Source organism: Anarhichas minor, unplaced genomic scaffold, assembly GCF_050575085.1.
Source record: "Anarhichas minor isolate MPS153535 unplaced genomic scaffold, ASM5057508v1 ptg000024l, whole genome shotgun sequence".
NCBI lineage: Eukaryota > Metazoa > Chordata > Actinopteri > Perciformes > Anarhichadidae > Anarhichas > Anarhichas minor.
In genome coordinates, this window is record NW_027466470.1 from 17,606,831 (window position 1) to 17,631,808 (window position 24,978).

The following is a 24,978-nucleotide window of genomic DNA, read 5'->3' on the forward strand; positions in this document are numbered from 1 at the left end:
TCACCACACTCGTCAGCGTCGTGTGAACTGTTTTCAGCTCTGAAGCTCTGATAAACCCACAGCACAAGCTGCTGCTGAGCACCAGACAGCAAGGAGAGGGTTTTCCCCCATGTCGTGTTTACATCCTACTCCCAAGTGACCTAAATAAATAAATATGAGAACTCGTTTAACATTGTTGGACCCATTATGGACAGTTTTAAGAAAAACAAGCTCATAAAGTAGCTGAACCGACTGTGCCGAGAAATCCACCCTCTTTTACATGTAAAATATTGAATTCTTCATCATTATCCACCCCTCCACCAGTTAATCAGGCTGTAGACTTGCTTTTTTGGGGCACTTCACAGAAGGCGCTCTGCTGCTTGGAGCTTCTCTCTGGTCAAACAAGACCAGCAGCAGCGCAACAGCCACATGGTAGCGTTTCCAAGGTAGACAGCGCCATCGTGCGGCCCTGCTGCTGCTTGCACGGAGAGGGTGGAGCTATGCGCGAGGACTCGGCCTGAACTTTGACATGCTTTGTTTACTTTCGGGAAGTTTAAGGCCGACATGGTCCGCGAGGAGCTGGCGGTCCGTCTCAACGACAGGGAGTATAAAAACTGGCTGAAAGCCGGACGGTGTCTGCTCATACTGAAGGAGGGTCTGCACCCCTTCGTCAACCACCACACGAGAGTTTTCCACGCAGATCTGCTCAATCAAAATCCGCTGCTGCGGAAACCGTGCGAGACGTCTTGGTGCAAACCGAAAAGGAATCAGGTCGGTCTGGAAACTCTGTTTAATCCCGGGTCTGCTCATTTAATTCATGTTTCTGCGACGCTTTTACGTGGAATACGGTATTGAGTCCCCTGTAGTACGGGGGGCTTACACAAAGTTCTTCTGAGTTTACTGCGATGGTACTGTACACGTATGCTCACTGTAAATGACGGTATGAGTTGTGAGCATAGGTGTGTGTGCGTGTGTGCGTGTGTGCGTGTGTGTGTGTGTGTGTGTGTGTGTAGCTTTCCTCAGCATGCAGGGCGTGTGCAGGGTGGCAGACGGTGATCCTGAGACACCGCAGGCAGCCAGATGCCATGGTGAACTGGGACAACTGTTTCCCTCCCAGCTGGAGGACAGACCACTGGGAACTGGCCAAGGTAGTCATCACACCGGACCTACAATCTGCTGTGACTGGCGTTTAAAATCATTAGCCTTTACTTAAGTATGTTTGATACTGTAGAGTAGTACTTCATTTCTTGATGTTGGTTTATGGGAAATGTGGTCCTAATTTTGACATACAGACATAAGAGTCTCCTGTATAATATGTACGGTAGTTGAGTAATATTTAGAAAGAGCTGCAACTAATGCCTTTTCTCCCCCCTTTTAGTGATTCATCTGACAATTTGTCTATAAAATGTCAGACAATAGAGCGGAAAACAAGCCTAATATATCCACAGCCCGAGGTGAGCTATCTCGACTGACTGTTTAATCCGACCAGCAGTCCAGAACCCAAAGAGATTCAGTTCCCTGTGGTATATAAAGGGAAGCATTAAATCCTGACAACCTGACTCAGTTGAAAGTGTTAGAAGTCGAAATAGCTCAACGTAATGGATTAATGGCTGCAACATTCATCTTCTGCCACTCCAGGAGATTTTAAAGGTGTTAAATAAAATCCAGTTGAATGGTGGTGTCTAACTGAAGCTCACCTTACATCATTTACATCATTTACATCAGATCAAATAAAGGTTGGGAACCACTAGTTTAGAGGAACTAAACCAGGTTTTAATGGGACAATTCTGAAAACATTACATTTGGTTAGAAATGTCACCCAAGGACCTTTCATTGATTTTGTTCAGTATTTTTAACACATGGATTGATTTGTGATCTGTCGCATAACAGATGAGCTGTCACTGTAAAGACTCATACTTTATGTCGAGATGAAATTATAAAAAATAAAAGTCCTCTTTCTGGTCTTCTGGGCTTTGTAACTTTTGACATTTCATACTCTAAACAATTGATCAAGTAATAGAGGAAATAATCAGCAGGCCAATCGTTAATGAATGTCTTTCTCTATTTTTGTCTTTGTGTGTCTCTCTCTCTCTCTCTCTCAACATCTGTCTGACTGTCTCTCCCTCTCTCTGTCTGTCTTACTGTCTCTCCCTCTCTCTGTCTGTCTCTCCCTCTCTCTGACTGTCTCTCCCTCTCTCTGTGTGTCTCTCTGTAGGCCTTCATGCCGCGGGGTCAGGGGAAAGTGAAGGTGGCAGAGCAATGCGATGCCTCTGCTCTGCTCAACCTAATCAACCACTGTGATTGTTTCCACTTTGTGGATCCAAAATGTGTGAGAGAGGTAAACGCTCATGTTGTTTAAAATGGGAATGCTGTTTGATCAGTCATAGTCAAGTTGTTACGTCAAGCCTTTGAAAAGGTGTGCAGCCTAGCTGCGTAACCGACACCCCCTCCCAGGGCAAGGCACTGGAAGACGGCTTGTTCAGTGACCTCTGACCCAGGTAAGGGACGTTGTTGTGTGTGCAACAGGTGTAGGAGGACTGGAAGTACTCCAGGATGGGCCCCCGCTCTAAAGGGCCACTGCTGGAGGAGGAACCCCGTGTGGTTGGGAACCCCACTCGGTTATATAGGGCAGCTTCGGGACCCTGGGCCTAACACCCTCAATCTAGATGCCAATCTGACCCCTATGTCTTCACTAAAAACACAACAGCTAATGTCTAAGCACTATAATCACAATGCACCATCATGCATGATAAACAAGCAGAGCATCAAGAACAATCCGAGCCAACCAAGTCAGTAAATCACATAATACTGAACAACACCATTTTAACCTTCGCTCGTAACGGGTATGTCACTCAGATTTATGACCAATCATTTACTGCCGTCAGCCGATCCCAGGGGAAGAGCTGTCTTACCTTGAGACTACGAAGGCACCGCAGAGATCAGCAAGGCTGCACTTTGGTCGTAATGTACCAAATACAAACCAGTTTTGTTTTTTGCAATAAAAAGAAGATAAAAGGTTAAAAAATGGATAGTGTAAAAATAAGTAAAAGAAAAGACAAAATGCCAAAAGTTTAAATCCCCAAAGAGAGCCAAGATATAAACCCCCGAAGAAGAAGCTTGATTCTTCGTTGTCTCCTATTTATACCTCTTTAATTGGCTCTTTTCCATTCAGTCAACATAGAAGCTCAGATGATTACATATTTATTAATGAAAGAAAAACACATTAAGGCTATCATCATTAAATTTACACTAAATAATATGAGATCGTATGTAAAGAATATATTGATATCTGAGACCAAAACACCCGTAGTTCAATAAATGGAAAGAAATCGTAACAAATCAAAGGGAATAAAACTTAAATGAGGATTAAATTAAAATAAAAAGTCAATTACACTTGACGATAGCACTTCCTGTACGGATAAAGGAAACCTAGGAGTTTCCATTGTGTAAGTGTCAGCCTGATGCCCAAACCACAGAACGTTGCTGCTGCGCTTCAGGGTCTCGCTTCTCGCTCCTCAGAAAGTTGAGGTGTTGGGTAGCGTCAAAGTTCACCTGCAGTACACAGCAGTACCACTGGCTCCCTCTGTTTCAAGTATCTGTTTAATCTTCAATTTAATAAGTCAATTAATAATTGGTCTCAGACATTTTTGGTGGATACCTCAACACATTATATACCAGGAGGCAGATGCGTCAAACTTTGTAGGTTCAAGACTAAAGCTCCGTGATCACAGGCTGGAAGATGTACACGCTCTCTTCAGATGTATAAAGCGTGGTTCTATTTTATAAGTCTCCCAACAACATATTCTCACAGTGAATATGATATGTCTGTCTGCTCCCCCGTCTGTCAACTATCTGCCTGTATCCTTGGTAATAACGCTGTTTTAATTCGTTAAATGTTGGGGAGTGAAACAACTTGCATATTGTATTTAGTTTCTTGTTATTGTTATGCTGTTATTGTTGAATGCATATGACGTTTTGCATCCAGAACTTGAAAAATTTGACTTCAACAATATCTGTGACTAGAAGGAAAGAGGGAGGAGTTTCAATACACAACAACGGGCTTTGTATTTGTCTTTTTTTTTGTTTTTTTGCTCTTCCAGGTGATCCGTTTCAGGAACGAGTTGATGCATTCCTGTGAGTTGCGTGTGAAGGATGAATGGATGAGACACTACCAGACCAGTGTGAGGAAGCTTGTGCGGCACCTCGACCAGGTCCCACAGATGGCAACAGCTGGAAAGCAGATCGAGGAGGTGCGTGCGTGCGTGCGTGCGTGCGTGTGTGCGCTCTCAAAGCCGCTGCTTTGAGAGCTCTCAAGTCCAAGCTGTATCCGCGTTGTTTTGCATCACAGTTTTTCTTGCGCATGTGCGTTTCATTTGTCCAGATGCTGAGCCTTGATCTGTCAATATGTGTCTCTGGCTTGGACCGACTGGATTCCGCTGCCCTGGATGGACTGGAGAGCGATTCTGTCTGCCAATGGGAGACCAGCGCCGGCTTGATCAGCCAATGGGAGGCTGAGTTGCTACAAGAGAGGCTGCAGGAGTTACTGCACGCTGCTGACGATGATGCAGAGACACAGCTGCGAAGAACAGATACAGTATGTCCGTGTGCACTTGTGCATATAGACACGATGCATATAAAGAAAGATGTCGCATGATTTCGACCGGCTGACTCTTCCTTCTTCTTTAGGACACGGAGCAGCTGAGGAGGCTGGGTGGTTTCCTGCAGGCCAACAGAGATCTGGGCGAGAGGTTTTCTGCAGAGCTCCAAGTCATCAACGCACTGGAGGCCAGAGAATAAGACGAAGGAAGAATGAGGAGCATGTTGTGCATTATGTCTTTGTATTTACTTCCTGAAATAGATTGAGGTCAAACTTGAAGCAGATCAAGGGATTTGTGACAGAATGTATGTCCATGTAAAGGATGTCATTGAAAAGGTAAATAAATAAAAAAACACTGAAAACACTGACAAAACCCCTTGACTTGTTCCTGGTTGACCGGATGATCGATCTGAATTTCAAGTAACTATTATACAAGAATAAAGTAGCATATGAAGGAAATACTTCTGTAAATAAGTACAGAACTTGAGTGAATATACTTTGATTTCACCACACTGTGTTTATGTAAACTAACAGTACAAGTACACACAGCAAGTGGTCTGCAGACACAGTAAGATGATTTAAAAAAAGAATAACGCTTACATGTGTTGTATGTTTTAGCAGCTTGTTGTTGGTGCATGAAGGGCATTAAATGTATTTTTTCGGGGAGAAAAGCTCAACTGTTGCTCAAAAGGAAAAGGATTGTAGGGATATATAATCTGGTCAACATAGTGAATCCTGTTAAACGGAAAGCAGGAGTTCTAGAACAATCGGTGACTCCTCTGAAGACATTCCTGAACACCGGACATGACTTAACCCAGTGAGCACTAACCCGGATTTCAACGTTGATTTCTGGTTGAAAACACATTGAAATGGGGTCTGAACGTCTTAGACGTATTTTCACCGTCTTTTCAACCGGCTAAATTACGGTTACAATATCAACGTGTCACAAAACACCAATTTCTTTTAAAATATTGATGGTTTGTTCAGTTATAGGTTGAAAGAGACGCGATTTTGGTTACTTTAAAGGTATTTCTCCAAAATCATATTACACTGGCCGGTGATATGTGGTCTACACGAAGACGTTATTTCAACACATTTAATGTTTCATATAAAACGTCGTAAATATGGAACTATAGACTGTGTGCTGTCAACAAGAAGCTCCCAGGACATCGTAATGAGAGCAGAGCACATTCTGTCTATGTTCACGTAAAATACAACCTCCCATACATTTAATACCGTTAGCATATTTCTACAATATTTATATTGTGCTTAATAAATACAAATGAACTGTTGCCTGTGTCACTTGGTCTTTTGTCCTGTAAGTGGAAACTGTTGATGTGTTACTAACATTAAGTATTTAGTTGCTACATATTGATCTGAGAACATTTTGACGTTGAAAACAAGTTGAAAAGTGAAAGTTTAGGCTCGTTCGACATAAGTCAAGCGTGCACAGAATTGATCACCGGCGATCGGCGCACAATGCATGCTGGGTAGATTTGCGTCCGACTTGCTCTGACGTCATGAAAACGTGCGTAACGATGATCTCACGTGAGCAAGGCGGCCGCAGTTTTAGAGCCAGGCGATGCAGAATTGCTCTCCACCGACTGCATGACCCCAGGGCATGATGGGACTTGCGCTGACGTCATGATCACGTGGGCAACGATAACCTCACGAGAGCGGGGTGGCCGCAGATTTTAGAGCCAGGCGCTGCAGTTGCCCTCCACTGACTGCGTGACCCCAGGGTATGATGGGAAACTTCTGGCTGTCTTCGGATCAAAGAGCTGATTGGCTCTTAGATTTTCTTCGGTGGAAAAGGTGGGTGACCGTGGCTCACTGGGTTGAGAGGGTTGTCTGGTGACCACAAGGTCGGCTGTTTGAGCCTTTGACGTGTCATGTTGCCTATCAAAGGCAGCCCACTGTCCCCTATATATCACTCTAAACAATTTCACCGTAAAATAACGGTAACTTACTGGCAGCAGGGACGCCAGTAATTTACTGATTTTTTACAATGAAGCTACCGTAATTTACTTTTACGGTATCTTACCATATACTGGATTACGGTATGTGATTGTATGATAATTGGGTTTTATGGTGATTTTACATTATATGCCAGAATTTTACCGTTTATTTAGAAAGGGTAATACAACCCAATACTTTTGCATTTAATTTCCAACAAATACAATAATCACAATAGACATTCAATACATAATTGCAGTTTAATACATGTTCTCAAGACAAATAATAAAGGGACATTTGTATTACATCACAAAATTCACAATGTACTGCATGTTTAGAAGAAAAATCATAAAATCTTTAATGACCGGCTTAACTGAACTCATGAGGATACCCTCAGACTAGTAGCGCCGGCTCACCGGCTCAGATCTGTTCTGTGTCTGTGAGGTCACCAGTGTGCCTGCATGCTTTAATAAACTCACAACATCACAGCAACTTCTGAACTGGACTTGAATGATTTCTTCAACACATACCACTCCAGGTATCGATACCTAACCCTGAACAACAATAGCATACCACTCCAAGTATCGGTACCTAACCCTGAACAACAGTAGCATACCACTCTTGGGATAGGTACCTATGAACAACAGTAGCATACCACTCTTGGGATAGGTACCTATGAACAACAGTAGCATACCACTCTTGGGATAGGTACATACCTATCATGCCACTTTGATTTTGAAATGACTTTGAAATGAGTTTGATCTGGTGTTAATGTTGCTCCTGTGATGGATTGATTTGTGATCTGTCGCATAACAGATGGACTGTCACTGTAAAAACTCAGATACTTTATGTCAAGCTGAAATTATTTTTTAAAAAGTCCTCTTTCTGGTCTTCTGGGCTTTGTAACTTTTGACATTTCATACTCTAAACAACTGATCAAGTAATAGAGGAAATAATCAGCAGACCAATCGTTAATGAATGTCTTTCTCTATTTTTGTCTTTGTGTCTCTCTCTCTCAACATCTGTCTGACTGTCTCTCCCTCTCTCTGTCTGTCTGACTGTCTCTCCCTCTCTCTGTCTGTCTCTACCTCTCTCTGTCTCTCTCTCCCTCTCTCTGTGTGTCTCTCCCTCTCTCTGTGTGTCTCTCTGTAGGCCTTCATGCCGCGGGGTCAGGGGAAAGTAAAGGTGGCAGAGCAATGCGATGCCTCCGCTCTGCTCAACCTAATCAACCACTGTGATTGTTTCCACTTTGTGGATCCAAAATGTGTGAGAGAGGTAAACGCTCATGTTGTTTAAAATGGGAATGCTGTTTGATCAGTCATAGTCAAGTAGTTACGTCAAGCCTTTGAAAAGGTGTGCAGCCTAGCTGCATAACCGACACCCCCTCCCAGGGCAAGGCACTGGAAGACGGCTTGTTCAGTGACCTCTGACCCAGGTAAGGGACGTTGTTGTGTGTGCAACAGGTGTAGGAGGACTGGAAGTACTCCAGGATGGGCCCCCGCTCTAAAGGGCCACTACTGGAGGAGGAACCCCGTGTGGTTGGGAACCCCGCTCGGTTATATAGGGCAGCTTCGGGACCCTGGGCCTAACACCCTCAATCTAGATGCCAATCTGACCCCTATGTCTTCACTAAAAACACAACAGCTAATGTCTTAGCACTATAATCACAATGCACCATCATGCATGATAAACAAGCAGAGCATCAAGAACAATCCGAGCCAACCAAGTCAGTAAATCACATAATACTGAACAACACCATTTTAACCTTCGCTCGTAACGGGTATGTCACTCAGATTTATGACCAATCATTTACTGCCGTCAGCCGATCCCAGGGGAAGAGCTGTCTTACCTTGAGACTACGAAGGCACCGCAGAGATCAGCAAGGCTGCACTTTGGTCGTAATGTACCAAATACAAACCAGTTTTGTTTTTTGCAATAAAAAGAAGATAAAAGGTTAAAAAATGGATAGTCTAAAAATAAGTAAAAGAAAAGACAAAATGCCAAAAGTTTAAATCCCCAAAGAGAGCCAAGATATAAACCCCCTAAGAAGAAGCTTGATTCTTCGTTGTCTCTTATTTATACCTCTTTAATTGGCTCTTTTCCATTCAGTCAACATAGAAGCTCAGATGATTACATATTTATTAATGAAAGAAAAACACATTAAGGCTATCATCATTAAATTTACACTAAATAATATGAGATCGTATGTAAAGAATATATTGATATCTGAGACCAAAACACCCGTAGTTCAATAAATGGAAAGAAATCGTAACAAATCAAAGGGAATAAAACTTAAATGAGGATTAAATTAAAATAAAAAAGTCAATTACACTTGACGATAGCACTTCCTGTACGGATAAAGGAAACCTAGGAGTTTCCATTGTGTAAGTGTCAGCCTGATGCCCAAACCACAGAACGTTGCTGTGCTTCAGGGTCTCGCTTCTCGCTCCTCAGAAAGTTGAGGTGTTGGGTAGCGTCAAAGTTCACCTGCAGTACACAGCAGTACCACTGGCTCCCTCTGTTTCAAGTATCTGTTTAATCTTCAATTTAATAAGTCAATTAATAATTGGTCTCGGACATTTTTGGTGGATACCTCAACACATTATATACCAGGAGGCAGATGCGTCAAACTTTGTAGGTTCAAGACTAAAGCTCCGTGATCACAGGCTGGAAGATGTGCACGCTCTCTTCAGATGTATAAAGCGTGGTTCTATTTTATAAGTCTCCCAACAACATATTCTCACAGTGAATATGATATGTCTGTCTGCTCCCCCTGTCTGTCAACTATCTGCCTGTATCCTTGGTAATAACGCTGTTTTAATTCGTTAAATGTTGGGGAGTGAAACAACTTGCATAGTGTGCATATTGGATTTATTTTCTTCTTATTGTTATGCTGTTATTGTTGAATGCATATGACGTTTTGCATCCAGAACTTGAAAAATTTGACTTCAACAATATCTGTGACTAGAAGGAAAGAGGGAGGAGTTTCAATACACAACAACGGGCTTTGTATTTGTCTTTTTTTTTGTTTTTTTGCTCTTCCAGGTGATCTGTTTCAGGAACGAGTTGATGCATTCCTGTGAGTTGCGTGTGAAGGATGAATGGATGAGACACTACCAGACCACTGTGAGGAAGCTTGTGCGGCACCTCGACCAGGTACCACAGATGGCAACAGCTGGAAAGCAGATCGAGGAGGTGCGTGCGTGCGTGCGTGCGTGCGTGTGTGCGCTCTCAAAGCCGCTGCTTTGAGAGCTCTCAAGTCCAAGCTGTATCCGCGTTGTTTTGCATCACAGTTTTTCTTGCGCATGTGCGTTTCATTTGTCCAGATGCTGAGCCTTGATCTGTCAATATGTGTCTCTGGCTTGGACCGACTGGATTCCGCTGCCCTGGATGGACTGGAGAGCGATTCTGTCTGCCAATGGGAGACCAGCGCCGGCTTGATCAGCCAATGGGAGGCTGAGTTGCTACAAGAGAGGCTGCAGGAGTTACTGCACGCTGCTGACGATGATGCAGAGACACAGCTGCGAAGAACAGATACAGTATGTCCGTGTGCACTTGTGCATATAGACATGATGCATATAAAGAAAGATGTCACATGACTTCGACCGGCTGACTCTTCCTTCTTCTTTAGGACACGGAGCAGCTGAGGAGGCTGGGTGGTTTCCTGCAGGCCAACAGAGATCTGGGCGAGAGGTTTTCTGCAGAGCTCCAAGCCATCAACGCACTGGAGGCCAGAGAATAAGACGAAGGAAGAATGAGGAGCATGTTGTGCATTATGTCTTTGTATTTACTTCCTGAAATAGATTGAGGTCAAACTTGAAGCAGATCAAGGGATTTGTGACAGAATGTATGTCCATGTAAAGGATGTCATTGAAAAGGTAAATAAATAAAAAACAACTGAAAACACTGACAAAACCCCTTGACTTGTTCCTGATTGACCGGATGATCGATCTGGATTTCAAGTAACTATTATACAAGAATAAAGTAGCATATGAAGGAAATACTTCTGTAAATAAGTACAGAACTTGAGTGAATATACTTTGATTTCACCACACTGTGTTTATGTAAACTAACAGTACAAGTACACACAGCAAGTTGTCTGCAGACACAGTAAGATGATTTTAAAAAAGAATAACGCTTACATGTGTTGTATGTTTTAGCAGCTTGTTGTTGATGCATGAAGGGCATTAAATGTATTTTTTCGAGGATAAAAGCTCAAACGTTGCTCAAAAGGAAAAGGATTGTAGGGATATATAATCTGGTCAACATAGTGAATCCTGTTAAACGGAAAGCAGGAGTTCTAGAACAATCGGTGACTCCTCTGAAGACATTCCTGAACACCGGACATGACTTAACCCAGTGAGCACTAACCCGGATTTCAACGTTGATTTCTGGTTGAAAACACATTGAAATGGGGTCTGAACATCTTAGGATACATCCCAAGTCTCTTAATTGTCATTTCCTCGCTCCTCGCTCCTCGCTTGAACCGGAAGTTGTTCTGCACCGCCATATTGACGGCCGTCCCAAAGCTCTTATTTAGATCGGAGGAGCGAGGATCGAGGAGAGAGGAGGGATCTCCGAGGAGCCATGAGCGAGGACCCACGAGAACAGCCTTCCAGGAAGTCTTTTAACGGCCGACACGCCCCCTCATTGTTCATGTGATTATGTGATTGGACGCTGCAGCCGATCAGACTGATAAGATTTGTTTCAACATGTAAACAGTGAAGACTGATCGTAGATCAAGCTTTATATTTGATTAGTTTTGTGATTCAACATCTGGTTTAAATATATGTTTAATGTAGTCTGAACAACAAAAGGACCACAAACAACTTTCTTCATTTATTAGAAAGATTTGTGTTTTCATGATCTGAACTTTTATTATGGAAACAATTAAAGTCAGAGGGAACTGGAGAGATGAAACACACACACACACACATATATATATATATATATATATATATATATATATATATATATATATATATATATATAGAGAGAGAGAGAGAGAGAGAGAGAGAGAGAGAGAGAGACGAAACACTTTTTAAATCATTTATCATCATTTTATTCAGTCACGTGAGGCTGTTCATTCCTGATTGTCGGGTTTGATGAGTTTTATCATTTAAGAGAAATAATAATCATATTCTGGGTTATTTAATAATGACGTCACAATCTGTATTTCCAAATGTACAGACGCAAATAATTCATAAATAAGACGATCGCATTCCGCTGGTAGAAATGGATCCTGTGCTTATAAACAGAACACAGGACACAGTTTGTTAAAGCCGACTGACAGCTGATCCAGCTGTGATCAGCTGATCCTCCGTCATCAGAAAAAGACGTGGCTTCACGTGACGCAACTGAGGAAAGGACGTCTCATGTCTCTTAAAACATATTTCCTCGTTCCTCTCTCCTCGCATGGTTTCCTCCATGCATCCCTGGTGGGAGGGACTAAGACGCAAGGAAAGGACCCAAGTGAGTTAAACGGGGATGCAATTAAGAGACTTGGGATGTACCCCCGAACGCAGTTTTTTGTCAACGCCCCTTTCTACGTCTACTTTCCAGGTGAGGCGCAGTTGAAGGAACCGCCGCCAATAAACCTCAAACAAGAAGAAGAAGAACTCGACCGAGCCTTTTTTTAGCCGACTATTTGTAGACGTTGATTAAGTTCACGCTTAGAATATAGTATTTGCAATACTACAATTTTCCGTCCTCTACGTTGTGCTAATAATAATATATCATCATTTTAGAGGCTTACTAAGAAACCACTACATTTCTACATTTATCAGTTGAAAGCCAGTATTTGAAATCTGGTCTGGTGAACGTTTAATCAACGTCTACAAATAGTCGGCGAAAAAACTTTCAAAGTAGTAGTGCGTATCTTAGCAGCAGTCTGATTACTTTACTGTAACAAAAGAGCAAATATATCTGCGCGGTGTTGCTCCGTCATGGAGCACTTTCGGGAGTTTGAGAACCAGAATTGGTTCAAAGTTATTGTGGCGTTGCGTTGTCTTCAGAAGCCGCTGGAGCGTTTCATCGATAAGGAATTTGGGATTTTCCACCGAAAGCTGGGCGACGAATGCGGCGAGAAACCGTGTGTGAAGAATTGCAATTTGAATAACTGGAAACCACAACAGAACCAGGTACGAACATTAAGTACAACACCACCGTGCTTCATTGAAATGAAATAAATCAGCCATAGAGAAGTCATTATCACTCACTACCACACGAGTCTGACAGGTGAGCTCGTACAAGTGTATTAGTATAGAGCAGAGACGGTCTCGGGTAGAAAAGTTACCTATGTGACTACAGCTTTGGGAGTTAACTTAGTTGGCATTAATGAATTACTATTGTTATTACGTTTCTACGTTACTGACAGTAAATTAAGAGCAGGTTGACAGCTTCTGCTGCGTAAAACATCATACTATGATATCCGTAGCCACTAATAAATGTAGCCTACGTGTGAAAGGAGTGGACGGTAACATCCAATTGTGGTCAATCTGGTTTCGTCGAAAACGAAACCAGAAGTTAAGGAAAATAAGTTTCACTGCAAAAATAGAGCACAGACATTTTTGAATCACCCAAGATAGCAAAATTCACCCGACCCATTGTTGGGCCATATGATTGCGTTTCTTCTGGCCCACTACGCCCGGGTCCTCGGCCCGAAACTGGCCAATATACAGCATGACTGTCAGATGAAACGTAAGTGGGCCTGACCTGGCCCGATGCGTTTAAACATATGGTAAAATGCTGCGGCCCAGTTCTGGCCCACATACTACAACATTCTAACTTTTTATAATTAACCCCAGCTTTGGCCCAAATACTGATATCAGATTACAAATGTGCTGCTGGCTCAGACCTGGCCTATACTGCATGATGGGTTGTCTTGATGTGATCATTTAATCATACTGTTGTGTTTACAGAAGATATATAATGTAGTTGTATAGACTATTAGCAACAATTTGGACCTGCTCAAAGATCTGGAGCCAAGATTAGGGACCACTGTTTGTATATTAACTGTTTGCCAAACTTAAATCACTGACAAGTAATTAGTGGATGAAAAAGTATTCAGATCCTAGTAAAAGTACTAATACCATACTGATGAAACAATCCACTACGAGTAAAATACCTGCATTCAAAACCTTGGTCAATTATGTTATTATCAGCAAAATGTACTGTGCAGAAAGTAAAAGTACCCGTGCAGTAAAATGTACATTATTTGCCCCTGACCTGTAGTGCAATCTGAAAATCTCCTCCTAGCGTCTGTGTCAGAGTGATATCCGGTCTATCCAAAGACGAGGATTGTAACAAATTAGGTGTAGAGATACAATAGAGACTGGGCCCGCCCATTACTGTCAATAAGAAAAACTACTCACAAGCGAGCAGGTTAAAGTTTTGCGAGCGAATTTCGATCGCGCGAAAGGGAATTTTGCTCGCGGAATGATGTAAAAGCGCTCGTCAAAAGTAAAATACGCGCGCAGCTGTTTGATTTGCGCGCGCGCGTGGATTTCATTTTCGCTCTCGGATTTTGACAGTGATTTGCCTTCATAATGTGACCTCCTGTGTTGACGCTGCTGATTGCAGAGTCCTCCTCTAGATTGTGAGGTGTGTTCCTCTTGGAGAGATTTAATATTGGCCAACCACACCAGTCCGCGTGGAAAGGTGATGTGGATGAACAGTAAGCCCGACCAGTGGTTCCAAGATAAATGGGAAGTGGCTAAGGTAAGTTTGCAGGCGTCATCACATTTCTTTTATGTTATGTTAAGTGGACTTGGTCTGATGGTTTGCCAGGTGTCACACTAACAATACCTTCTCCTGTGTTCAGATGTACATGCCAGGTGGTCATAAGGACCATAATTCCATTGGGGACTTTGACATTGCTGCACTTCTGTGTCTCATGAATCAATGCAAGCACTTCAAGCAGTTTGAGCTCGGCGGATTGTGTGACAATGTAAATACTTCGTTGTACACACACATACAGTACATAAAGTCAACATTCACATAGAAACAAACGTGTGCTGTGGGATGTCTCTTTTTTCCCTATTTTAATGAATATTTTATATTTGTTTAGTTGTCTGACAAAATTAACTGAATGAATTGTGCCAGTTAGAATGACCAAGTTGTGGGTTTGGTTGCAGTGACAATGTGGCCACTTCCTTGAAACCCATCCCTACCTTTACTAACATCTAATAGGAGTCTTCTTTTTTTGTCCACTGTGCGTAGATACTCAGCGTCCGAAACAATATTATGCATGCAGCACGTTTCGACTTGAAGCAAAAGGATTTTCTCGACTACTTTAATCGAATCAGAAAGCTTGGTGGGGTGCTGGGAAAACATGATCCTGAATTCAAAAGCCTGTCTAAAGACATCGATGAGGTTTGTGTTTATGTCTAATTTAATAGGAATATTCAAAAACAATTGATAGGTGCTACTTTATCATACTCATGGTTTTATCACCGTATGAGACATTATTTAGATTCCCACTATGATTTTGAGTTATTTAATTCCCTCAGCAGCGCTAAACACTGCTGAGGATGGATACAGCATAGGGTCAGAAACAAAAGTGTTGGATTAATTTAAAAAACGACCTGATGATGACAATAGATGAAAAAGTTATCAAATTTCATTGCAATACATCCAATATTTGTGATGTTTCCCTCAAAAACCACAAATGTCAACCTCATGGTGGTGCTAGAAAAGCCATGGGATCAACAAACTCATACATCCTCTGGGGACCATGAATGTGTACAAATGTTCATGCCAACCCATTTAATAGTTTTCCAGACATTTTACTAAAAGCCAAAAATTGTTCCTTTTGAATACGAAGGCTTATACTTTGCTTTGTTTTCAGATTCAGAACCTTGACTGTAGACTGATGTTGCCTGACGACATGGCGGCTCAGAAAATTCCGGCTCAAGATGAAAAACATCTGGAGGACATAGTAAGACACACGAAACACACCTGTATTCGACTTTATTTTTAACCGTGCTAATTCTGTTCATACAGTATGTTTCAATTACATTTTAGCAGCCGTTCAGTAAGTCAACAAAAAAAACTAAAATATGCATCCTGTAAGATATGCAAGTTCCACCTTTTTGTTTTTAAAATACTTTTTCAACTATAGCTCCTTTTAAGCCATGATTCTCTGTGTGTGTGTGTTTGTAGTGCACACAGCGATGGAGTAGTAAACGTAATCACAGGTAATGCAAGATTGCTGCTAGATGTTTCACACCAAACCAGATCTTTTTTTAATCCTTTAACTTGTCTGGCTCTTTTCTCACCATGTCAACTTATCTTGTTTCTGCTCCCCCCAAGTAACCAACATATCACATTTCTAAACATTTATATTTCTTTATATATATAATAAATTTAAATATAAATGTGTATATATATATATATATATATATATATATATATGAGGCGTTTACGGATCCAATCTTAAACCTCCCATCTGAGCCTTTCTTACCCTCAGGTGTGTATAAACTACAGATGATATGAACTTCTTTTTAAAATACAAAAATGTGAAATTATCGATTATCTTATCGGTATCGGCCATGAGGAGCAAGTGATTATCTGTTATCGTATCGGCTGAAAAAAATTAATACTGTGCATCCCTATTGACCATATATATTTTTAAAGTTCTTGTCTATACTAATAGCATTCATAGTTAGTCTTTGCAACAATTTATTCTGTCACAAACATTATGTTTGTTATAAACTAGTAATATCGTGCCTGCACATTTCAGGATGCTACATTCATTTTCCACTTTTTTTAGGATCTGATAAAACATGCCACTGCCTTTGTGATAAATGCCCGAGCCAAGCATCGTCTCTCACAGGTAAGATGCGTTTTTCAGAGCACAGCATTTGGTTAGTTACACAGTTATGCAGAGCATTTTGTAGTGATTCAGTGATGGTTGAGTTCAATCTTAGTGCCATGTTATCCACTTTACTGTTGTAGATCCCTCATGTTAATTACTATGTCATAAGCAAAACTGCAAGTACCATGATGGTGTGTTCCATCCTCCAGGATTGATGACATCACCTCTCTGTCTCTCTGTCTCTCTGTCTCTCTGTCTCTCTCTCTCTCTCTCTCTCTCTCTCTCTCTCTCTCTCTCTCTCTCTCTCTCATTTTCAGAAAGGCATGAATGACATTGTTGCTGGGGTACAGCAGTATCAGTCATCACTAGTGGACTACCTCAGGAAGCAGATGGAGGGAGTGGTAAAGAAGCATTCAGGAAGCACATCAGGTCAATTTGAAAAAGATGCTATGGATATATTTGACAATTTCAGTGACCCTTTTGCTAGCGTTGCAACAACATTTATACAGAATAGTGTTATCAAGAAGCAGTTTAGCTCTTTGGACGCAGAGGAAATTCCAAATGCTCGAACCATATGCAGGAAGAAACGTGGAGGATCAAAATACTTTTTCATCAAATACAAAGTATTTTATTATGTACCATTAGTCAAAAGTCTCGAACCGTTCTTATCACACCAAAGGATTTTGTCTATGAATGAAAAGGGACCCCAGAGGTGCAGGGAAGGTTTCTTTCATGATATTGTTGATGGTGCTCTTCTAAAATCACATCCCTTATTTTCAGAGAAACCAAATCCATTGCAGAGTGTTCTGTACATGGATGAAATAGAGATCTGTAATCCACTAGGATCCTTTGCATCAAAAAATAAGTTGTTAATGGTATACTACACCCTCGGAAATATAAATCCAAAATACAGGTCTAAACTGGCTGTTATTAGGCTACTTGTCATGGCTAGATCAGCAGACTTCCATCAATCTGGTGTAGATGTAATTTTGAATATAATCAAGGAAGACATGGATGCATTGTACAGTGGTGTCAAAATGCAAACTATTAACGGAGAGAAAACGATATATGGTGCTATGGTCTCTCTCTGTGGTGACACCCTGGCACAGCATGAACTAGCAGGGTTCAAAGAGGGTGTGGGCTTTGCCTACAGTAAGAGCAGACACTGTGAGCGTTCTTTTGAGGACATGCAGTCACACTTTAATGAGGATGCATATACTAAAAGGACATTGGAGAAACATGTCAGACAGTGTGATGAAATAGAAAAGGCAAACACAGACTTGCTTCGCAACAGCCTGAGAACAACATACAGGATCAATCGAAGGAGCAAGTTAGTTGAATTCCCAGCCTTTAATATTATACAACAAACTCCGCAACACATTATGCATGTGATTCTGGAGGGCATAGCCCCATTGGAAATCAAATGTGTTTTTAATCATCATGTTCAGTCAGGACAAATAGATCTTGACTCAGTGAATTCTGCTATTCTTGGTTTCCCTTATTCCCCTCTAGATATTAGAGATCGGCCATCCCCAATTTCTGTTACTACATTAATATCAAGTGACGGTAGTGTGGAAGTCAATGCATATGTGCAATTGACAATTGAGCTCATAGAGATTGTGCAGATAGTGTTTGCACCTGGTCTTACCATAGCAACTGTGTCTAGGTTGAAGTTACAAATTGAAAATCATTTGAAGCTTTGGAAGAAGCTTTTTCCAGACCGCAGTGTTACATCTAAACAGCATTATATGATACATTTGCCATCACAAATAAAATCATTGTGTCCAATGGTCAGACATATGTGTATGCGGTTCGAGTCTAAACATTGTTTATTTAAACAATGGGCTTCTAAGCTCAATTTAAAAAATATTTGCAAGTCTCTGATTAATCAGAACCAAATATATGAAAGCTGGCAAAATGTTGACCCTTCAATGCACCCAATTCTTTTAAATGAAAGGGAAATGGGACCTGTATCTGAGGTTAAGGATCTACAGTATTTACGGGGGAAAGTGAGATACTTCCTAGGTTTCAATGAAGTAAACCATGCTGTATCAGTCAAATGGCTTGTGATAAATGGTAATAAATACATAACTCAGAAGTCCATGATCCTTGCCAAAGTACTGAATGGTAACATACCAGAATTTGGACTGGTGAAAAACATATTTCTTGTTGATTCTTCGCTTTATTGTTTGGAATATCAACCATTTCAAACTATGCTTTGATGGAAACGTCATGGCTTATCAAGCTGAGATACCACACCTTGCACAGGCCACTGAGTTAGTGGATGCTGAAAAGCTGGTTGATTTGACCTCTTATTACACAATCAGCAGCAAGAGCCAAACTTTTGTACAAGTTAAATACCATCTTGGGGATATAATAGAATTGCACAACTGTTCAAATGACTCATAGTGTGTTCCCCAGATATGAAAAGACTTCAAAGCTTTTAAAGCAATGTTGTACTTTGAACTATGGTCAAATTAAGGACTAACCTCCTGAAATGTGTTTGTGCAGTGCATTGGTGTAATGATAAGTTTTTGCGTAGTATATACGGTATAGGAATATTTTCCACTACATTGGTGATTGCACTGTGTACCTAAATACAGTAAATCATCTGAATCTTGGTATAATACTGGCTGTGTTTATTAGAGTCTATTAGATAACATTTATTAAGAGTCCATTTAGATCTACAGAACTATCACATGGTATTTCTTCTTATGTTCATAACCATATGGTCTTGGCCAGATGAATGTAATGGCAACCTTTATATTCCAAATGAGATGTTAGCACAGTGCTCATTTTAACTTGCTAAAGGATGAGACAGGCTGAGGACAAACTTTGTTCTTAATGCAATAGTTTGACTTTGTTAAGTACTGTCTTTACTCTGTAATGTATTTTCTCTATAGGAATACATAATTGCTGTGCTGTGTTGTAAGATTGACAATAAAACAATGAATTCCATTTGGTCGTTATCTGTTTTTAATATGTGAAGAGATGAAAAGGATAGGATGCTTGAAATAAGAAATTCTGACTTTGACAAAGCAGTTTTGTACTTGTCAGTGGTGGTCAAACAGCCTTATAATTCTGGCAATTCTAGTTTCAAGCATTAACTTGCTCAGAACCAGTAATAAAATCTCAGTAACAAGTTATAATACGGTATTAAGATAATTAAGGACTGAAACGCTTGAAGCAAGTGAAATGCTCGAACATAAAACCTGCCTGGTAAGAAGAAATATCTTGTCAGACAAAAAACAAGCATATATTGCCTTGATTTAAGATATTTCATCTTACTTAAATTTTATTTTTTGCAGTGAAGTCATCCCACCGGACCTAAAATCTGCTGTGACTGGGGTTTAATATCATTTACTTCAGTATGTTGTCATTAACAACGGAACACTTCATTTCTTGATGTTGGTTTATGGGAAATGTGGTCCTAATTTTGACATACAGACATAAGAGTCTCCTATATAATATGTAGTTGAGTAATATTTAGTAAGAGCTGCAACTAATGCCTTTTCTCCCCCCTTTTAGTGATTAATCTGACAGTTGTTTTCTATATTGTTTTGTCTATAAAATGTCAGACAATAGAGCGGAAAACAAGCCTAATATATCCACAGCCCGAGGTGAGCTATCTCAACTGACTGTTTAATCCGACCAGCAGTCCAGAACCCAAAGAGATTCAGTTCCCTGGTATATAAAGGGAAGCATTAAATCCTGACAACCTGACTCAGTTGAAAGTGTTAGAAGTCTAAATAGCTCAACGTAATGGATTAATGGCTGCAACATTCATCTTCTGCCACTCCAGGAGATTTTAAAGGTGTAAATCCAGTTAAATGGTGGTGTCTAACTGAAGCTCACCTTACATCATTTACATCATTTACATCAGATCAAATAAAGGTTGGGAACCACTAGTTTAGAGGAACCAAACCAAGTTTTAATGGGACAATTCTGAAAACATTACATTTGGTTAGAAATGTCACCCAAGGACCTTTCATTGATTTTGTTCAGTATTTTTAACACATGGATTGATTTGTGATCTGTCGCATAACAGATGAGCTGTCACTGTAAAAACTCAGATACTTTATGTCGAGATGAAATTATAAAAAATAAAAGTCCTCTTTCTGGTCTTCTGGGCTTTGTAACTTTTGACATTTCATACTCTAAACCAGCGGTTCCCAAACTGTTTAGGCCACGCACCCCCTTCTACATCCCAACCGGGTTCACGCACCCCCAATCCCCCACACCTTAAAAAAAAAAAATCAACAGAGCCTATTTATAGCCGCATAACAATCGGACCAATGAGAGAACAGTTTGCTCGCGCGTGGCGTTTGTTTACAAGATTTAGTCCGCTGTTAAATGTTGCAGTGTGAACACAAACCGAACAAAGGGACAACTGCAACATTGTATCATATTAATCCCTGAATCGGAACAAAGCAAACGAACTACGGGTGTGAAAACGCCCTGAAACACTGCAACAAAGTTTCAATACATTTCAGTTACACAAGGCGTCACTTTTAAAGAGCAATAAGGATGGCGAGGACACACGCACAGGCTCGGAGGCAGATTGCATCACATTTAATTTACAATTAACCATCCATAGCGGTTACATTAATCTGAATCGAATTACAATAAAGTTGCTCTCTCCAATCATACATTCCACCATCTCTTTGGCAGCTGGCAAGCACACGTCTTCGGCGATTGTGTGAAGTAGCTTCTTGCTATTCTGTGACCAGATATGAAGCCCGTAGTGCGTTTTTTGTAGACCCAACACATGAATGAGACTGCAGTTGTTTTGGGCTGTTTTGTAACTCCTCCAATTTCGATATAAAAAATGTAAGGGGCTTCTGACTTGCACTGGCATGCTTGGTGTTCAGGTGGCGACGTAAATAAGAGGGCTTCAGACAGCTGTTAGCCAGAACCTCAGTGCACACCACGCACTGTGGCTTTGGGCAATCTGCATTACAATCCAAGTGAAGCCCAGACCCAGATCATTTTTATCATATTTCCTCTCTTTTTTTCCCAGTCTGATGCTCACTCTCGTTTCCTCTTTTTTCACCTTGACTCCGCGATGGGCCTATGTGCTCCCCATTTGTCTGTGCCATCCCTTCCTCCTTTTCGGTCTCCTCCATCTCATCTTTCTCTGACTCCTGCTCGATTTCTTCTCCCGGTCTCTCCCCAACGCACCTCTCCGTTTCTCTCGCCTCCGATTCCTCTCTCTCTCTCTCTCTCTCTCTCTCTCTCTCTCTCTCTCTCTCTCTCTCTCTCTCTCTCTCTCTCTCTGTCCCTCTCCTCTTTTATGACTGATAGCTTCAGATGTCCCACCTGACAGTTTCCCAAATTTCAGCCAGTTTAGCATATTTGCATGAACGTTGCTGAATGAATGAAGTTAGCTGTTAGCTGAAGTTAGCTGCACAAGCTAGGCTAGCTAGTGTATACGTAAAAGACAGTCTGGCGGCAGGAGCTGAAGTGCATTTATTTATTAAATTGTAAGTTTTTTAATTTAAATGTTACAAAGGGAATTTTTATAATTCATGTTTTTGTGAAAAATCCCACTTAAATTTTTTTAAATAATATTTAATATCAATTATTACACCATTAGACCACCATTACATTTTTCCTCTCGCGCACCCCCTGGAGGCAGCTCACACTTTGGGAATCCTTGCTCTAAACAACTGATCAAGTAATAGAGGAAATAATCAGCAGACCAATCGCTAATGAATGTCTTTCTCTATTTTTGTCTTTGTGTCTCTCTCTCTCAACATCTGTCTGACTGTCTCTCTGTCTCTCTGTCTGTCTTACTGTCTCTCCCTCTCTCTGTCTGTCTCTCCCTCTCTCTGACTGTCTCTCCCTCTCTCTGTCTGTCTCTCCCTCTCTCTGTCTGTCTCTCCCTCTCTCTGTGTGTCTCTCCCTCTCTCTGTGTGTCTCTCCCTCTCTCTGACTGTCTCTCCCTCTCTCTGTGTGTCTCTCCCTCTCTCTGACTGTCTCTCCCTCTCTCTGTCTGTCTCTCCCTCTCTCTGTGTGTCTCTCTGTAGGCCTTCATGCCGCGGGGTCAGGGGAAAGTGAAGGTGGCAGAGCAATGCGATGCCTCTGCTCTGCTCAACCTAATCAACCACTGTGATTGTTTCCACTTTGTGGATCCAAAATGTGTGAGAGAGGTAAACGCTCATGTTGTTTAAAATGGGAGTGCTGTTTGATCAGTCATAGTCAAGTTGTTACGTCAAGCCTTTGAAAAGGTGTGCAGCCTAGCTGCGTAACCGACACCCCCTCCCAGGGCAAGGCACTGGAAGACGGCTTGTTCAGTGACCTCTGACCCAGGTAAGGGACGTTGTTCTGTGTGTGTGTGCGCGCAACAGGTGTAGGAGGACTGGAAGTACTCCAGGATAAACAAGCAGAGCATCAAGAACAATCCGAGCCAACCAAGTCAGTCAATCACATAATACTGAACAACACCATTTTAACCTTCGCTCGTAACGGGTATGTCATTCAGATTTATGACCAATCATTTACTGCTGTCAGCCGATCCCAGGGGAAGAGCTGTCTTACCTTGAGACTACGAAGGCACCGCAGAGATCAGCAAGGCTGCACTTTGGTCGTAATGTACCAAATACAAAACAGTTTTATTTGTTTTTTGCAATAAAAAGAAGATAAAAGGTTTAAAAAAAATGGATAGTGTAAAAATAAGTAAAAGAACAGACAAAATGTCAAAAGTTTAAATCCCCAAAAAGAGCCAATTCTTCGTTGTCTCCTATTTATACCTCTTTACTTGGCTCTTTTCCATTCAGTCAACATAGAAGCTCAGATGATTACATATTTATTAATGAAAGAAAAACACATTAAGGCTATCATCATTAAATTTACACTAAATAATATGAGATCGTATGTAAAGAATATATTGATATCTGAGACCAAAACACCCGTAGTTCAATAAATGGAAAGAAATCGTAACAAATCAAAGGGAATAAAACTTAAATGAGGATTAAATTAAAATAAAAAAGTCAATTACACTTGACGATAGCACTTCCTGTACGGATAAAGGAAACCTAGGAGTTTCCATTGTGTAAGTGTCAGCCTGATGCCCAAACCACAGAACGTTGCTGCTGCGCTTCAGGGTCTCGCTTCTCGCTCCTCAGAAAGTTGAGGTGTATAGCGTCAAAGTTCACCTGCAGTACACAGCAGTACCACTGGCTCCCTCTGTTTCAAGTATCTGTTTAATCTTCAATTTAATAAGTCAATTAATAATTGGTCTCAGACATTTTTGGTGGATACCTCAACACATTATATACCAGGAGGCAGATGCGTCAAACTTTGTAGGTTCAAGACTAAAGCTCCGTGATCACAGGCTGGAAGATGTGCACGCTCTCTTCAGATGTATAAAGCGTGGTTCTATTTTATAAGTCTCCCAACAACATATTCTCACAGTGAATATGATATGTCTGTCTGCTCCCCCTGTCTGTCAACTATCTGCCTGTATCCTTGGTAATAACGCTGTTTTAATTCGTTAAATGTTGGGGAGTGAAACAACTTGCATAGTGTGCATATTGGATTTATTTTCTTCTTATTGTTATGCTGTTATTGTTGAATGCATATGACGTTTTGCATCCAGAACTTGAAAAATTTGACTTCAACAATATCTGTGACTAGAAGGAAAGAGGGAGGAGTTTCAATACACAACAACGGGCTTTGTATTTGTCTTTTTTTTTGTTTTTTTGCTCTTCCAGGTGATCTGTTTCAGGAACGAGTTGATGCATTCCTGTGAGTTGCGTGTGAAGGATGAATGGATGAGACACTACCAGACCAGTGTGAGGAAGCTTGTGCGGCACCTCGACCAGGTCCCACAGATGGCAACAGCTGGAAAGCAGATCGAGGAGGTGCGTGCGTGCGTGCGTGCTGCTTTGAGAGCTCTCAAGTCCAAGCTGTATCCGCGTTGTTTTGCATCACAGTTTTTCTTGCGCATGTGCGTTTCATTTGTCCAGATGCTGAGCCTTGATCTGTCAATATGTGTCTCTGGCTTGGACCGAATGGATTCCGCTGCCCTGGATGGACTGGAGAGCGATTCTGTCCGCCAATGGGAGACCAGCGCCGGCTTGATCAGCCAATGGGAGGCGGAGTTGCTACAAGAGAGGCTGCAGGAGTTACTGCACGCTGCTGACGATGATGCAGAGACACAGGTGTGAAGAACAGATACAGTATGTCCGTGTGCACTTGTGCACGTACACATGATTCATATAAAGAAAGATGTCACACGACTTCGACCGGCTGACTCTTCCTTCTTCTTTAGGACACGGAGCAGCTGAGGAGGCTGGGTGGTTTCCTGCAGGCCAACAGAGATCTGGGCGAGAGGTTTTCTGCAGAGCTCCAAGTCATCAACGCACTGGAGGCCAGAGAATAAGACGAAGGAAGAATGAGGAGCATGTTGTGCATTATGTCTTTATATTTACTTCCTGAAATAGATTGAGGTCAAACTTGAAGCAGATCAAGGGATTTGTGACAGAATGTATGTGCATGTAAAGGATGTCATTGAAAAGGTAAATAAATAAAAAACAACAGAAAACACTGACAAAACCTCTTGACTTGTTCCTGATTGACCGGATGATCGATCTGGATTTCAAGTAACTATTATATACAAGAATAA

General features: G+C 41.3%; 3 protein-coding genes across 5 annotated transcripts; all 3 read left to right on the forward strand.

Moving 5' to 3' along the window:
- The first annotated feature begins 509 nt into the window (after window positions 1-509).
- On the forward strand, window positions 510-4,933 carry LOC142956411 (uncharacterized protein CXorf38 homolog). The gene is made up of 6 exons (XM_076098002.1): window positions 510-750; window positions 993-1,127; window positions 2,195-2,317; window positions 4,080-4,229; window positions 4,361-4,573; window positions 4,666-4,933. Exons 1-6 carry the CDS (start codon window positions 544-546, stop codon window positions 4,774-4,776), a joined length of 939 nt encoding a protein of 312 aa, XP_075954117.1. The 5' UTR covers window positions 510-543; the 3' UTR covers window positions 4,777-4,933.
- Window positions 4,934-8,997: 4,064 nt separating this feature from the next.
- On the forward strand, window positions 8,998-10,447 carry LOC142956677 (uncharacterized protein CXorf38 homolog). The gene is made up of 3 exons (XM_076098389.1): window positions 8,998-9,727; window positions 9,859-10,071; window positions 10,164-10,447. The coding sequence occupies exons 1-3, from the start codon at window positions 9,602-9,604 to the stop codon at window positions 10,272-10,274; spliced, it is 450 nt and encodes a 149-aa protein (XP_075954504.1). The 5' UTR covers window positions 8,998-9,601; the 3' UTR covers window positions 10,275-10,447.
- Window positions 10,448-11,885: 1,438 nt separating this feature from the next.
- On the forward strand, window positions 11,886-24,908 carry LOC142956837 (uncharacterized protein CXorf38 homolog). Of its 3 annotated transcripts, XR_012956056.1 has the most exons (8): window positions 11,886-12,672; window positions 14,114-14,251; window positions 14,355-14,480; window positions 14,753-14,905; window positions 15,381-15,470; window positions 15,695-15,729; window positions 16,305-16,367; window positions 16,667-19,307. XR_012956056.1 is itself a non-coding variant. In XM_076098590.1 (5 exons), the coding sequence occupies exons 1-4, from the start codon at window positions 12,478-12,480 to the stop codon at window positions 24,518-24,520; spliced, it is 669 nt and encodes a 222-aa protein (XP_075954705.1). In that variant the 5' UTR covers window positions 12,082-12,477; the 3' UTR covers window positions 24,521-24,532; window positions 24,625-24,908. The 3 variants fall into 3 exon arrangements, 2 of the variants coding, with proteins under 2 accessions (XP_075954705.1, XP_075954704.1); XM_076098590.1 differs by lacking the exons at window positions 14,114-14,251; window positions 14,355-14,480; window positions 14,753-14,905; ... (2 more) ...; window positions 16,305-16,367; window positions 16,667-19,307 and adding exons at window positions 22,379-22,501; window positions 24,065-24,214; window positions 24,320-24,532; window positions 24,625-24,908 and having other exon boundaries at window positions 12,082-12,672; XM_076098589.1 differs by lacking the exons at window positions 14,114-14,251; window positions 14,355-14,480; window positions 14,753-14,905; ... (2 more) ...; window positions 16,305-16,367; window positions 16,667-19,307 and adding exons at window positions 22,379-22,501; window positions 24,065-24,214; window positions 24,320-24,514; window positions 24,625-24,908 and having other exon boundaries at window positions 12,097-12,672.
- Window positions 24,909-24,978: the final 70 nt, after the last annotated feature.

Bases quoted from the DNA above. Each gene is read 5' to 3' on its own strand.
- LOC142956411 (XM_076098002.1), top strand. From the start codon at position 544: ATGGTCCGCGAGGAGCTGGCGGTCCGTCTCAACGACAGGGAGTATAAA. The intron at 751-992 runs GTCGGTCTGGAA...GTGTGTGTGTAG, and splicing joins GCAAACCGAAAAGGAATCAG to CTTTCCTCAGCATGCAGGGC. The intron at 4,574-4,665 runs GTATGTCCGTGT...CTTCTTCTTTAG, and splicing joins AGCTGCGAAGAACAGATACA to GACACGGAGCAGCTGAGGAG.
- LOC142956677 (XM_076098389.1), top strand. From the start codon at position 9,602: ATGCATTCCTGTGAGTTGCGTGTGAAGGATGAATGGATGAGACACTAC. The intron at 9,728-9,858 runs GTGCGTGCGTGC...TCATTTGTCCAG, and splicing joins CTGGAAAGCAGATCGAGGAG to ATGCTGAGCCTTGATCTGTC. The intron at 10,072-10,163 runs GTATGTCCGTGT...CTTCTTCTTTAG, and splicing joins AGCTGCGAAGAACAGATACA to GACACGGAGCAGCTGAGGAG.
- LOC142956837 (XM_076098589.1), top strand. From the start codon at position 12,478: ATGGAGCACTTTCGGGAGTTTGAGAACCAGAATTGGTTCAAAGTTATT. The intron at 22,502-24,064 runs GTAAACGCTCAT...TTGCTCTTCCAG, and splicing joins ATCCAAAATGTGTGAGAGAG to GTGATCTGTTTCAGGAACGA. The intron at 24,215-24,319 runs GTGCGTGCGTGC...TCATTTGTCCAG, and splicing joins CTGGAAAGCAGATCGAGGAG to ATGCTGAGCCTTGATCTGTC.